This window comes from Salvia miltiorrhiza, chromosome 7 (assembly GCF_028751815.1).
Source record: "Salvia miltiorrhiza cultivar Shanhuang (shh) chromosome 7, IMPLAD_Smil_shh, whole genome shotgun sequence".
NCBI lineage: Eukaryota > Viridiplantae > Streptophyta > Magnoliopsida > Lamiales > Lamiaceae > Salvia > Salvia miltiorrhiza.
This window is the reverse complement of record NC_080393.1, coordinates 4,073,141-4,090,106: the sequence shown is the minus strand read 5'-3', so window position 1 is coordinate 4,090,106 and position 16,966 is coordinate 4,073,141. Positions and strand designations below refer to the sequence as shown.

Genomic DNA, 16,966 nt, shown 5'->3' with positions numbered 1-16,966 from the left:
TTTGTAGATCTAAATAGACTCTTCAATGACTTTTAATCCTGTATCACTACATAGACCAAACACAAGCTTATAGATGGATGGCCTAATTACTATTGTATATTAAGATTTGTGTATTATCATATATATGTCACATGCAGCATTCAATATAAGACTTTTAGACATGTAGATACTAATTGTAACTTTATGGTTTTAAATTGTTGTGTAGGATTAAAATTTAGAGGTACTAATCATATTGAATAGCAATATTCAATCATTTCGAGCTACTTGAACCAAACTACATTAGCATTTCTTTCATAATTAGCACCACCAAACTTCACTTTCCCTTTGTAATTTTTTTGATTTTGGCAACTTTTCCATCCTACTCTGTTACATGTCCTAAATTTTTCGTCACGGAGATTAAGAAATGTGTGATAAAGGTGTAAAGTGGTGATGGAACCATCCAAAAAGTAGTGTTAAGTATTTCTAAATTTGGGTTGAGTCATTTGAAATGGGACAACTCAAAATAGAAATAAGGTCATTTGAAACGAGATGGAGGGAATAATATTTAAAACCATTATAAGGGTCTACACCTCTAGAAGTTTGGTTGTGTTTATATACTTCGGAAATTCAATTTAGTCCTAGACTATCTAAATAAAATACTTAAACAAAATGCGAAGTTAAATCATTTATAGTTTGTTGATGAGTGTTATGCGGTGTTAATACTATCAAGTATTCGACAAAAGAATGCTAAATATAGTATATAGTATAATTATGTGCCACTTGTAAATAAAAAAAATATTTAATAGTTTAATAATATATTGATCATTTCACCATGCATTGAGATAGGATGCATTTTCTTTTTTCTTTTTGAGAACAATGAGATATATCGGATGACTTGTTTGAATGTAATAAATAGGATTACATAATTTTAATTTACAAGTATACTATATTTATCAGTTATTAGTGTATAGGATGGGTGCTATTCAAGTTCATGTTATATTTGAGGAAAATATACTATATTCACCAAACGTTTAATACTCCCTCCGTTCCAATTTAAATGGTGCACTTCTTTTTGGCACGAGATTTAAGAAAAAATAAAATTATAGCGTAAAAATGTATAAAGGAGTGTGAGCCACATTATTTATAGTGTACAATTATTATAAAAAATAAAAATGCATTATTTTAATTGAGACGGCTTAAAAAAGAATACACACCATTTAAGTTGGGACGAAGTGAGTTTGTTTTCAAAAATGTCACAATATTTACCATAAAGTATTGATACCCAACATTACCCAATAAATTATTGAAGAGGCTAAGTGCTTCTTCTGCATAGTGCTGAGGCGGCAACTAAGGTGAAAATAAGAAAATAAAACGACAAAAATGATTTATTCCTTTTAAACAATTCGTGGGAGCCGACCATGTCTGAATTAGGCACAAGCTTATTGTCCAGGAACTTTATAGCGTATTTATTTATTTTACCTAAGTCGAAATTACAAATACACCCCTGGGTAATTGAATTATACGGAGTATATTTAATGTTGGGTCCCTGAATTTAATGGTAATCTCAGCACGGAGCCCAAGAAGTTGGAGTTGTGTGAGCAGACAATGCTGCCTTTTCCAAGTTGCATGGGATAATTACTCTCACTTGCCCAACACATTTTCGCATTGGATTCTGCTGCTGATTGGGACACAATTTCGTATCATTAATTTTTTTTATTTTATTTTTCAATCATCAATTTTTTGGATGAATTTTTACAGCCAACGATATGATTTGTCTGATTTTCTGAAGTGTATGAGTTGTATATTTTCTTATTTATTTTTTTCTGGCTTGTGAACCCATGTTCTGGATTTTAGTGTGTTTGTATTTTTCCTCCTATATATACGATGGGGATAGGATTATCATGGTATTAATTTAATGAGAAGTTTATTATACATTTTAATGAAAGATGTATGTTGTTAATGTGTTCGATATTATACAAATATGTGTAGTTAAAGTATATAAGAATTTACTTATGAAGTGGTATATAGTTGATAAGAGTGATGATATATTGATATGATAGTTAATAAGTATGACTTATGAATATGATATTTATGAATATTTTTTTATGTAGGTATATATATTTGGTACCCACCCACAAATAGAAGTATTAGTGGAGCTTAATTACACTTAGTCCAAATTCGTAGATTTATATTTTTTTAGGATTTGGATCTTCAAAACTTTGAATTCAGAATTGAGTTCTGATTAAGATTTATATCCAACCTGTGGAACTATTTATTTTATTGTTATATGTATTATTTTTAGTTTTAACTATTTCAATTTAATTCTTAAAGCTATTTTTAACACTAATCCTAACCCCCTATTTCCTTCTTATGGAAATTTATTCTGCGAAATAGCTATTTCTGTTATAAACTAGAGAAAAGAGGAGTAGAAGAGATAATTGCGTAGAGAGCATAGAGAGAATAAATCTGTAGGAGCTGCATATTATGAGGACTAAATGCCTCTATTTATAGGAGATACAAAGCTAGGGTTAGGGTTTAGGTTAAGTCATTTAATAGGGAAATATATATTTTATATATATTTACAACACTCCCCCTTAAATGACTAACCCTAAAAATATGCTGCCTCATTAAAACCTTGCTAGGAAAAATTCAATGTGACAAAAACCTAGTCTAAGGAAAAAGAGTACAACTGCTCCCCCTGAAAATGATCATTGTATATCTTTGAGTCGATGCATGCCGATCTTGTGTATTAGCTTTTTCAAAGTCGATGTTGGTAATGTCTTTGTGCATAAGTCCACCAATTTATCGCTTGATCGAATCTTCATGTATCCTTTGAGTTGCGTGCAATTTGACTTCAAATAAACTCCTCATTTGATGTTAGAGTCTAGATGTTCATGCCTTGTTAAAAACCTCTCCGTAAAAACCCTATGGGAAAAATTCGGTAGAGGAAAAAAGTACAAGACGTATATTTACTCATATATTACACTAGTTGCCTCGTTAAAAACCTTAACTAAGAAAACCTTGTAGGAAAAAAACTTAGTAAAGGAAAAAGAGTACAACCATTTGGCCTTCAGGGCCATTGACCTTCAAAGTCTAATTTTCAAAACTATTTAAAAGACCCTGCTCCCCCTCAAGATAACAATCTTGAATGTGTTCAATATAGTTTTCGAAATTAAATAAATTATCAACATCATCCACCAACTTTAAATTTCTATTTCTTTCATAACATAGACCAATTGTAATTTGCTTTGAATATAATCAATAACATGGTTAATATCATTTAAAATTCTCCTTCTTAGAGAAACATTAAATCTTGCTAGCAAGTCAACTTCGAATTGTATATCATGCATGATAAAAGTAGTGCTTCAATAGCACACAAGTAAGGAACTTCGAGTCCTAAGTAATTTCGTTGTTTTCTTTTGGTCTAGGTGAATGAATGTGATATATTCATATTCATCAAAAACCTTCTTCGGGTAGGTCGATTAAATCAATTAGTTTGAAATACTTTATTGAAAAGATGCTCGATCTACAAGTCAAGACAATACTTAGTTTTAAACTAAGTTTTTCAAAACTCATCTTTAGACATAAGTTAACTTCCTCATGTTTTGAGTATTCATATATGTTCTTTCTTCGGGAAGAACTTCCTTAGTTGATTATGGACTTTCACATATATATTTATGTTTAATGGCCTATATAATAATACACCATAACGTCCATAAATTTGTTATTTATATCAATGAGTACTGCCATAAAATGTTATATAAATAACGAAACATAATGTCATTCATAACATGAGAATATATTTGGGAATCTCAATCCCTTGAGCTACTAACCTCGCTTAATTATTTTCATTTAGTGAGTTCGGCTCTACCTCATTGATTACTTCTATATTTTTAAGTGCTTCTGGCACAATAATATAATTTGTTTTGGATCCAAATAATCTTCAAGTTGAACTAACAGTTTGTTGAGGCAAAAGTTGTTGTCGACAACTATAATTTTTTCTATTATACGATTCTCACGTATTCACAAAGTTCATGGGAACTTTAGTAAAACCAAACTTTCACCATTTTTCATAATATTTGGTCTAGTTGTTTCGTAATCCCAATATTACGATAATTTAGTGCACGTGCAAAATGTATTGGGATTGTCGTCTTCAGGACGATCCTCTTCATGAGGTTTCGGAATTATTTGAGTTCTTTATTTGATTTTGTAATCCGCGGATATTTTATCTTAGGCACCAATAGGTCGTTTACGCTTCTGGCGTCAATAAGAATTAAATCAATTTCGTCCTTCGTGGACTTAAATTATTTGTGGTGCAATATGACATATATATATATATATATATATATATATATATATATATAAGATTTCACTCATTTGGCAGTCAATTATAATTTGTTGAACTTCTAGTTCATAATGCGTGAATATAACATAATTAATCCAACGAGAAATTTACGGCATTGTGTAATTCATCATTCATATCTTCCCCTAATGCCGAAAAAAGTTTTAAGTTGGATAAATCAAAGTAACAACATATGAATTGATCCTCAATTATTGGCTCTATATATGTATTTTTCATAATGTATACATATAATTTTCATAGAGCTATGAGTGCATTTGAATGATGATAAAATAGTTTAGTAGATGAGAAATCCTCTTCAGGAGGTATTTTAATCACGCACTAATTGTAATGTAGACAACCCAAATACTCAAGTCTTGAGTTATTTTAAAATCATTTGGGTGTATGAATTTGATATTCATCTCGATATGACTATATGATAAAATAATTGATCTTGTATAATTATTCAATTCTCATGGGAAAATCAATGAAGCTCTTCCGGAGCCCACACAAAAATATTATCAATTTTTAATTGTATAACTCATATTCTCAATAATAGTTCAAAAACAATTGAATTGAGAAGATCAATTGCTCTTCAAGAGCTTGTAATATTTAAATTATGTGTATATGTTATTTTTCATCAAGAATAAACATATATCACCTAAAATATAAATTGTTCTTCAAGAACATGTAATATTCTTCAGGAATATTAATTGTGCTACTTCGGGAGCATCAATATTAATTCAATATAAAGTAAAGCAATTTAATAATAAATTAAATACTAAATAATAAGGAAATGCCAAAATAAAGCTTAAAATAAAAATTCAATCTCAATACTTTAATATTCTTTCAGAATATTAATTTTATCTCACATGTTCATCAGGAACACATTATATTTCATATTTAATATGAAGCTATATCGTTGTATTTTCATCAAAGACTTCAACGATTTATTTTTAATAATCTCATAGATTATTAAGAATTATAAATTCATGTTTCTTCAGGAAACTATGAAAATATATTAATAGTTATAAACACTATATTAACAAAATGTATAATCAATATCAACAAGAGAACTCTTAGAACTTGATCTTCATAATCGTGACATTTAATAATATTCAAACTGATCTATACATATTCAAGCAAAAATTTAAAGGAAAAAGGGGAATTAGAGTGACAAAAGAATATGATTTGACTAAAATAGTGAATTCAAATAGATATAATTGCCACTACTGCACAGTCTGCACCCAATAATCCCTTATGCACAATTTGCCTTCAATTCTATTAAGTATAAGACAAAACTAGGGATTACTAATTGACAATTACTCCAAGTATCATGTTTCACTCTGATATATGATTTGCGATTATCAAATACAAGGCACAATTCATGAATACTCGTGAATTAGAGACACCATTACAAAATCGAATGTTTAATCTAAATGCAGCCGTCGTGATAAAAAAATGATTTCCTCGATGGAATGTCATACGAACATAGAAGTAATTAAATCTTACAATTCTAACAATTTCATAAATCAAAGAACATAAATTTATTAGAATATCGAATAGTACCTCGATGGAAAGACACGATTCTTTCCTAGGGCATATCTCCATACTCAGGATTAGAGATTCGATTCTTTTCAAGAGCATACCTCTAATCTAAATCAATTGATTTGAAATGCATACTTTCAATATTCACTCAATTGATTAGAGACTCGTGCTGATAACGTGTTATAAACTAGAGAAAAGAGGAGTAGAAGAGATAATTGCGTAGAGAGCATAGAGAGAATAAATCTGTAGGAACTGCATATTATGAGGACTAAATGCCTCTATTTATAGGAGATACAAAGCTAGGGTTAGGGTTTAGGTTAAGTCATTTAATAGGGAAATATATATTTTAGATATATTTACAACAATTTCCTTATTTCTTATGTTTGTGTCGTGTTGGCACTTGATGATTGTAATATTTTCGTATGTGGTTTTATGACTTATTTTGGATGATTATAATGCTTTCTCTTTTTGCGTAATGACTTGCCTTTAAATGATTGTATTATAGTGTTATTATGTTTTTAGTTCATTTAATGATTAATTTTAAAATTCAAAAAAATACTCGTATATAAATTTGAATCTATAACTATATATTCGTAGATTTTTTTTTTTTAAACTTGACTTAGGGGAGTTGGGGAGGGGGAGCAGTGAGGTTTGAACCCAGGACCTCACTGTTCACAAACAGGAGATTGCACCGCTTGGTGTCCTCTTAGGGACATATATTCGTAGATCTTATGAATTCGAAACCCGGATCTCATTTTTATGATTTGACGAATCTGGACCTAAGCCAAAAAAAAAATTGAATGTCCAAATTCAATTCATTGTCATTAATTTCCCATCCCTATTCATAAGCAGCAAGTATCTCAAATATAAAATAAATAAATTATAATATAAGTTAATTAGATACCTAATAAATTACAATTGTGTAAGCATTACGTACCGATTACTATTCTACTGACTAAAAACACATCTGCATGAGTTGGTATCAGCAATTTCTCACAAAAGCATCGATCTCTATAGGATTTTGACTAATTACCTAAATTTCACAATCTGATAGATTCTAAGATACATTTGTATGTACACTTCTTGATCTATTTTGATCCACTTCTAAACATCGTTAATGAAGAAAATAAGAAATAGCTAGTGATCAACTCAATGGTTGGAAGTAATCATATACAAGTATGTATATACTAATATACACTATGGGGGTGGATTAAAATAAAAGAGGTGGTCATGGGTGCAACCGATTGCACCATACAATTATGTTGCACCCTGATCTGCATCTTGACCAAAATCGTGTAAATGACACAATTCAATTATACAAATGACATTGCGTATAAATGGAAGTATAACATTGTAAATGACATTGTGTATAATTAACACTATTCAGTTATACAAATGATACTAACCGTGTAAATGACATTATTTGAGTATATAAATGACACTATTCGATTATACAAATGATATTATAACATTTTAAAATGTCATAGTGTCATTTGTATAACCGAATAATGTCAATTATATATATACAGTGTCATTTGTATAACCGAATGGTGTCAATTATAGGCAGTGTCATTTGTATAACTGAATACGGTGCAACAGGTTGCACCCAAATTTTTGTGAAATAAAAATCATTTTCAACCTTTAAATCATCAAGAGATCTACTGTTGATTCACCACCTTATTTGATGAATTCATGGTCTCAATTTCGAATCCAATAGATAGCAAAAAATTTATTTTTCGTAATTCATATATTTACACAACAAATTCATATGTGTTCTACATAAAATTAATACATTTTATCTAGTTCGTATTTTATATGTTAATAAGTGTTTATCCCCTAACTCTTCATGCACTACATGTCTACAACTATATAAGAGTATCACTAATAGTACAAATTAAAAAGTAACGATTGAAGTATTTATATTGGAAATTTAATACGATTGCAATTCGATCAATGAATAAAAATAATTTTTTTATTTCTTTTAATTGTGTAAAAAAAGTCGAAAATTCACCCTACCAGACTTTACTATCGTTTGTTAATCTTTCATAATATGCCAAATATAAAGAAAATTACATGCAAAGAAAATCATGAAATTAGATAAGACCATTTCTTTGGAATCAGGATTGTCCATGTGGAATGTGCATGAATTTGCTAGATGGATTTTAATAATAGGACTTAGGTTTTTGGCCAATATTAATTAATAATTTTAGTAAGTTGATGTCGTTTTCTTCAGCAAATATAATATTCATTTTAATTTTTGGAAAGTTGTTTTAAAATTTTAATTCCACTTGAAAGCCAACTCTTAGTCCCATCCATCTACACGGTCTTTGGGATTAGGAAACCTCTTCCAATGGTTATGTTTAATGACAAATCATCTTTAAAAGAGTGATTGATTTATTTAGTAATAACAAATCATCTTTGAAAGAAACTTTATTCTTCTATAGAAAAAAGGGAAACACGTTAAAAATAATAGAAATTGATTTTGAATTATAGAAAAATCAAGTAGTTATGCCCACGTCAGATGCAGCCTACCTTGTCATGCCTTGCAGTACACTTCTTTTTTTAATTAATTAAAATCTTGCTTTAACTTAAAGTATCTAATTATTAAATATTACTACAATCTACAAGTCCCCAACATTGCATGACTTGGTTAACCCTTTGATTAATTTGCAATCCCATCCTTAATTTCATATTTCGTTTCAATTTAATATTTTGTAACATATGCGTATGCAGTCTTGTATGTTAATCTATCGTGCATGATTGATAAAATAATATAATTTAATCAAAAAATCTATTAAAGCTAATCCTCAATTGTCTTCCACAAAGAGATCCTCATGTGAAGTGGTTGAATTTTTTCTAGGATAGTTCGGATGAAATTATGGCTATCAATCCCGATAATAATATATTTTTTTATTTTATATTGTATTATCATCTGTAAAATATATTTTGGAGCCAATTCCTCAAAAAGATTCTGAACTATTTCTTGATTCATCCTTTTAATTCATCCTTTTAATTGGACTTGCAAGCCTAAACAAACAATGTGGATTGTAATTACCATGAAGTTGTAGGTTATTAGTGTTTAATTTGAGTTTATTGATTTCCATTTCGCTTTCGAATTTCAAGGATTATTTTGCTTAATTTGTGTAGGATATGTTTGGCATGATGAGATTTTGTAGATGCTATTTCTGAAGTAATACTTCGAGTGACATGTCAATTGTCGGTTTCCACCAAGAGACATTGCAATTCTGTAAATTGTATTTCTCAAATAATTGTGTGTTTTATTTGTATAAAAAGCTTGCATAGTAATTTTTCGTTGTAAAATGTTTGTACATTTGTGAGATGCTAAACTCTTATTTTTATCCTTAAATAATAATCATACTGATAACTCTAAATTATAATTTTGGGACCAATAATATGGGTAGACATATTTGTTTTTTATCCTTATCAGCTGATATTCAAATAATTGAGAGTGATTATATAATGTTTTAATTTTCTTAGCTAGTGACTCTCTTGATTTAACCTTTTATAACGTGGAGGTGTATCATATATACTGCAGATATTGTACTTCATAATTTCAGAAGCAAACCTATATCTTTGTAAAATTTAACAAAATAATAAAAACATTCAAAACATCCCAAAATAGAAAAAGTCGAAGTCAAACCTAATGTCGAAAATGAAATTAGTCCACGAGAGGCATAAAATAAATCTCAAATGGATATAACATGATCCCAATTCCCAAGTGTAATGACCGAAATTCATATTTGCATCGATATAATTACAATTGCATCTTATTCGAATTTCATAAAAATCCCAATATTCTACACGTATTTATACTCATACTAATACTACACACGATACACTAATTTGACACACATGAGATCTCCAATTTCAATGACCTAAATCCATGTTTGCATCGTACAATAATGACCTTGTGATTAAAAAATTTATTCAAGTCCCATAATTATTTTCGTACAATAATGACCTTGTGATTAAAAAATTTATTCAAATCTCATAATAATTTGAATACTCTACACAGATTTCTCGGGCTAATTCTACACAAATGAAATAACACAATCCACAGTATTAAATTAAGCACTAACATATCAGAAGAATCATTATATTGTCCACATATCTAAATCTAATTCAAATAGAATAAAATTCAAACTTGATTTTTTTTTTTTTTTTTTGAGAATACTTGATTGTTGGTACCTGCTAAATCAGTATTTATTCAATGTATCTATAGTTTAACGGGATATTATAAATACATCAACCGAAAAATTGAATCGATAAATAATTAAAAAATCTTAATTTTATAAATATAAAAAATAAATCGGTAGATGGTGTTAAGGTGGAGCGGTGATACGGGCAGTCGGCAGGGGACGGCTACACTTTTGCCTTTTTGCTTTTTCCTTTTCTTGTCACTATAAAAGTTAAATCAATATGGAGTATTTCTTTTTTCTTCACACTATAAAAGTTAAATCAAGTAGTATTATGTTTGCTTTTAGATGTAAATCAAGAGTATATAAAATCACAATCTAAGTTCAGTCAAATTTTCTTGTCAATTACTAGTTTGAAATCTTTATACAGAAATACTTCAGATTCAAACAAGAATACAAAGAAATGACCCTGAAAATAGTTTAGTAAGTTAAAGAGTAAATGAAAAGAAAAAGTTTCTTTTCAAGAACAAAATTCCGGATGATCTTTTCAAGAACAAAATTCCCCAAGAAACGCGAGAATGGCTTGATTCTCCTTTTTCAGAGATAGAGATCAAGGAAGCTGTCTGGGGATGTGCAGGGGACAAAAGCCCGGGGCCCGACGGTTTTAATTTTCTCTTCATGAAGAAGTGTTGGAGCATCATCAAACGTGATTTGTGCGAGGTCTTGAAGGATTTCCATTCCAATGGCAAACTGGCGAGAGGTTGTAATCCTTCTTTCATCGTGTTAATCCCAAAGAAAGAGGCGGCTTCTGAGATGAAAGATTACAGACCCATTTCTCTTATCAATTGCCTCTACAAGGTGATCGCTAAAGTGTTGGCTTCAAGAATTAAACAGGTTATGCATTTTATCATTTCTGATTGCCAGAGTGCTTTTGTGGAAGGAAGGTTCATCCTTGATGGCGTTATTGTGCTGAACGAAATCATCGAGGATGCTAGGAAAAGGAATATTGGAGTTTCTTTGTTCAAAGTGGACTTCGCCAAGGCTTATGACACTGTCGATTGGTCCTTCCTCGATCTTATGTTGGAGAAGATGAATTTTAGTCCTAAATGGCGACAATGGATTTCGGGATGCCTGACTTCAGCCACTGCCAATGTTCTGGTTAACGGCAGTCCTTCGGGCGAGTTTCCTCTTCAGCGCGGTCTCAGACAAGGCGACCCCATTTCACCCTTCCTCTTTCTTATCGTCGCAGAAGGCCTGAATTTCCTTATCGAAAGAGCAGTCCACTTGAATCTTTTGGAGCCTGTTAAGCTAGGAAATTCAGGATGCCATATCTCCCATCTGCAATATGCCGACGACACGATGTTTGTGGCCCCGGCAAAGAAAGAAAATACTTGGGCGTTTAAATGTATCCTCAAACTCTTCGCTTTGATCTCTGGCCTCAAGGTAAACTTTGATAAAAGTACCATTTTTGGAGTACGGACTGATATTTCTGTTGTCAAAGAAATGGCGGATCAATTAAACTGTTCTGCAGGGGTCCTCCCGACTAATTATCTGGGGATTCAGATTGGAACCCGACTGTCAAGGGTAGCAGATTCTAAGTATATTGTCGACAAAATCAAAAACAGAATTACAAAATGGAAGAACCGTAAGATCTCTCTGGCCGGCAGGATTACTCTGATTCGCTCAGTCCTCTCTTCGATCCCTATCTATCAGCTCTCATTTCTTTTACTCCCCAAGAGTGTTCTGTCTGAAATCCGAGCTTTGGTGGGTAATTTTCTTTGGGGAGGTGGTATGGATCAGAGAAAGATCCATTGGTTTAAATGGGAGAATCTCTGTGCTGAGAAGGAAAAAGGCGGGCTGGGAATCATTGACCTGGAGAAATTTAACTTGGCCTTAATGGCTAAGTGGATGTGGCGTTTTCTCACCGGAAAAGAGACCTTATGGGCTCGGGCGGTCAGGGCAGTTAAGGGAGATATCGTTTGGGATACAGATGGGATCACCTTGAAAGGGGGAAGGGTTTCGCCTTCCTGTTGGTGGAATAAAGTGCTGAGTTTGAGCAAGGGGGAAAGTGGTAGATGGTTTATGGACAATTTGGATTTTCAGTTAGGAGATGGTGAGTCAACTTCTTTTTGGAATCATCACTGGACAGGGAGAACGAGACTATGCGACCGCTTCCCTAGACTCTTTCGCCTCAGTAACAACCAGGGGGCAGCATTAAAAGTATGGGAAGTTGGCACGAAGGAGCCTGGGAATGGGATTTGCAGTGGAGAAGAACCCTTCTAGATAGAGAGAAAGACCAAGTCTCTATCCTTCTGTCTTTTATCAAGAATGTTAAGCTGGTGATGGGGAAAACCGATACCTGGAGATGGAAACTATCGCCGGATGGTTGTTTCTCTGTTAAGTCGGCTCTCAAGGCAATACGCGATGGGGTTAGCAACCCCCAACAGAAGAACCCTGCCTTCTCTTTCATCTGGAAAGCCCCAGCCACTCACAAGGCTAAAGTTACTGCTTGGAGGACGTTATGTGGAAGAATGGCGACGACCGACAACCTCCTGAAGAGGCAGGTTCCTATCCCGAACTCGGAGATCGTTTGCAAACTGTGCAACCTTGATGATGAAGACATGGAGCATCTCTTTTTCTCTTGTCCCAAGTCCACTGAAATCTGGTATGTGCTCCTTTCTTGGCTCGGTGTTCAGTCGACTCTTCCTTCTACTAGAAATGACCACTTCCTTGCTTTCATTAATCTCGGGCGTAAGAAGGATATCAGATTCCTTTCCGGTGTTTGGATTTGTGTTATCTGGTGCATTTGGAAACAAAGAAATAGATGCACTTTTGACCATGGGTGTTGGGCCAAAGAAAAAATTGTTGCAGAAATCAAAACTCGCCTGTGGGGATGGCAGAAGGCTTTTCACTTGGGCTCACCTTCTCCTGATTTCAGATCTTGGTTTGATGCAGTTAGTCTTGTGGACTGATTTTTGTCCTGTTTTTGGTTGTTTTCTCTTTCGTCTGGCGACGACTGTTCTTCCTTTCCCTTGTTTTGTTGACCTTGTTTTGGTACCTCTGGTACCTTTTGGTTCTTCAATAAATTTTTTCTGACCAAAAAAAAAAAAAAAGAAAAAGTTTCCTCAAAAAAGAAAAAAGAAAAAACTAGTAAGATTAAATCTCACTAAATACCTTTAACTCGAACTATATAATACTGCAATTCAGTATGCTTTAGACTTCTCATGATTATTCGAGGCCCAATAAAATCTTGGTTGCCTCAATATGCTTTTGAAGTATGTATGAAATAAAATATTTGATCCATCATACCACAATATTCCATATAAAAGAAAACAACCCACCAAATAAAAAATTACAAATTACAAATTTTTAAAGTAACACACGATCTAGAATTACAAAAATCTTTTCAAACCAAGCAACCATTGCCAACAAAAAAAAGGGGAAAAAGCTAACTTTATGCCATAATAACAGGTTGGTGCAGAGCCTTTATGCAAAAGAAAAAGAACGATGCCTACAGACTATAAAGAGGATCACAAGCATATGCTGCAAAGATGCTCATATTCTAAAACAAAATATTTCAAAAGTAATTGATATGGTCAAATTGCAACTCACAACAAAGTAACCTTAAACCCAAAATAAGCAATAAATCATTATGTCTCAAGGTCAAAACTGCAATACCTTAGAAATAATCTTAACTTAAAATCCACACGAATTAGGATGTCTCAACGAGTAGAGATAACAAAGGACAACAACATAAAAATATGTGGCTGTAAGAAACACTCAACACTTGATTTCCTTCAAACCATGGGCGAAGTACAAAAATGTTGGATCGGTCGCACCTTCCTTGTAGTAGGCAAACACCAAGGAGCTATCATCGTGCATGCTCTCTCCGACAAAACTAAAACCAGAGAAAAAAGTACACATTCATCATTCTAGCCAATATACTCGAGAAAAGACATGCACAAACATTGCAATCTTAGCATGAATCTATACATAAGAGGTAAAACCAAAGAAATAATTGCTTCATAAATTGGAGATCAAGCCAACAATTCCAATGTTATACGGAAGATAGGGAGAGAATTCATACAATTGAAGATCTTTGATTTTAGAGACCAGATACTTGGTTGCTCCCTCAATGGACTTCTTAAACTCGTCTTGCTTCTCAGCATCGAGCTTAGGGGTCAACGTCTTAATGTACTTCTTGATATAACCAATGAATTGCTTCTTGTCAAAGGGAGGTTGCTCCTAAAGAAAATTTGGTCAGACCACAAAATCAAAAATATCATTGTCAAACATAAATATCACAAGAATTATAGAAAGCAAACCTGCAGCCTGAATGTGTCGACAATGTCAACAACTTTGACTGCTTGGTCATCAACACCTTCATCCTCCCCACCACCTTCGGCAGAAGGATTTGCACCAATGTCGACATCAACTGATCCAGTAACTACCCACTGTGATGCATAAGAAAGTTTACAACACAAGAATCAAATCTCCAACAGTCTTATAAAGGGAAACTAAAATAATAATGTGATTAAAACCACAAACGTATATCGCCTCAAAAAAAAAAACTACAAACATATAAATCACGTTGCAAACTAAAAAATCTAACCTTTCCCTCGACTTCCCATAGAGCTCCATTCTCGATTTCCTTATAGGGAAAAGAGTCGGAGAGGAGTTCATCACCTACAAATATCATAGTCTATTTAAGAAACCAGATATAATAGAGCAACAGAATATCCTCTATAAATTCATGAAACAAAGCATCACCTACAAAATTACATAGCATATGTAACAACCATATATAATAGAGCAACAAGATATCCTCAACAAATTCATCAAACACTTAAAGAAGCATGAGATAAAGAAAATATGTATGAAGTTCACAAATTCCTACTAGTAACAATCTCGATACTCAAAAGTCAATCTTTCATGCTTTTGAATCATCACACTGCAGTAAACATTCAATTATAAATGATTATGCATTTACCAAGCTAAAAAGTAACAACGAAATTCATATTTCAACAGTTAAGCCCAATTCGAATAATGAAAAGGCCAAAATAATGAAATACTATATCTTCAGATAAAAACAAATCTCAAAGCTAATATGTAACAGAAAGATCTAATCTTTTTTATCAATCCTTAATCCTAAACCACCAACCAGCCAACAAAAGACATCGAACAGCAAAATTCAATTAAATCAGAAACAGATCTATCACCCTAACAACAAAATCAGTTTTAAGCAGTAACCAAAACCCACTAGGAAAAAAAAGATTACAGCTGACAAATAGATCTAGACACGACAATAACCATTGAAAACCTTAACACCATAAAAAGAAACATAAATTCAAATCCAAATAAAAAACTAAATATACATTAAAAACAAGAAAGAAAATTTACCGGTGAGCAAATCTTGATAAACCAACATGATTGCACAATTTTCACGATTTTCAGCTCTCAATCAATGTAGTCTAGAGAGAGACTGAAATGAGAGAATTAATAATGGAGGCTGAGTTCGTATATATATACATGAGGCCGAGGGTTTTTGACAATCTCAAATTAATATACAAGACACGAATTCTCTTTTATTTACAATTCTATCTCATTTTCTAACTTTACCATTGGGCTTGGGCCTCTTTATATAATGGATTGCACTAGAAGTCTCAATAATATTGATAAAAAAAAAATTACCAAAAATCATTACTAGCTTCTGGCCCAAAGCAATAATTTTTAGGGATAATTGTCTGTAAATTCATAACAACCTAAATACATAACCTTTTATTTTGTCTGATTTTTATTCCATCACCAATTTTTTCTTACGCCGGCGCCAGAAATTACACGGTGGGCAGCCGAAATTGATGCGTTGGCCCACCGTGTAATTTCCGGCGTCGGCGTAAGAAAAAATCGATGACGGGATAAAAACAGGATAAAATAAAAGGTTATGTATTTAGGGGCCACACCTTTCAACATAGGAGCAAAAACCAATTCCGTGTAAACGTTATGGATTTACAGGCACTTACCCCTAATTTTTATTCACTAACTAGTTTTGTTCCCGTGCGATCCACGATAATAGTTATTTAATTAAATTATTAAAAAAATATAAATAATTTATATTTTTTTAAGTTTAATGTTTTTTTATATTATACAACTATAATAAAATTAGTAATATTTTCATTATTTAAAAGATAACATTCATAATTTTTTTTGTTTATATAAGATAGATCTAACTAATACTATAATTGTTCAAATAAATGTGACTTTTTTATAGTTGTATGTGAGTAAAATCAATGACTAATATCTTAATTAACAATATATTTTTATCAACGATCATTATTAGCTAGTTAAAATGTCCATCAAAATATTCATATATTCTACCAAGTAAGAAAGATTTTCTAAATTTTTTGTTTATGCATATTAGCAAAAAATATTTTCTATAAGTTTTATTCTTTGATGCATATTATACAACTCAGACTTTTTTCAAAATACTTAATTCGTCCAATTATATATGTTGATTGAATTTTCAAAATACTTAATTCGTTCCAATTATATATAGGCTGATTGAATTTTGCACAAGGATTAAGAAAATCATTGGAAAAGAAAAATACAAGTAACTTCCTAATATGCCCATATGTATTATTTGACAATAAATTAATGCAATAGTTAATTAAAGAATTAAATAGATATATATTTATAAATAATTTAAAAATGCATTACCTTTTATGAAAATCAACCTATATTTTAGGATATTTGGAAAAGAAAAATAAGCCTATTTAATTGAAAATAATAGATTATATTTTATCAATGCGGATCAGGACAATAGAGATGAGAAAAAGTTGAATGATTGTTTTGAGCACACTAAAATTTATACTCTATTTCAATGGAATTTATTATTTTTGTTAGATAAATTTGAAACTAATATGAATTATTTTTTTTAATGGAATAA

General features: G+C 31.7%; 1 protein-coding gene across 1 annotated transcript; it reads right to left on the bottom strand.

Moving 5' to 3' along the window:
• Positions 1 to 13,642: 13,642 nt before the first annotated feature.
• On the bottom strand, positions 13,643 to 15,627 carry LOC130991903 (translationally-controlled tumor protein homolog). Its single transcript, XM_057916356.1, has 5 exons — positions 15,424 to 15,627; positions 14,636 to 14,709; positions 14,349 to 14,477; positions 14,111 to 14,268; positions 13,643 to 13,921 (listed from the first exon to the last, which is right to left on the bottom strand). The coding sequence occupies exons 1-5, from the start codon at positions 15,449 to 15,451 to the stop codon at positions 13,804 to 13,806; spliced, it is 507 nt and encodes a 168-aa protein (XP_057772339.1). The 5' UTR covers positions 15,452 to 15,627; the 3' UTR covers positions 13,643 to 13,803.
• Positions 15,628 to 16,966: the final 1,339 nt, after the last annotated feature.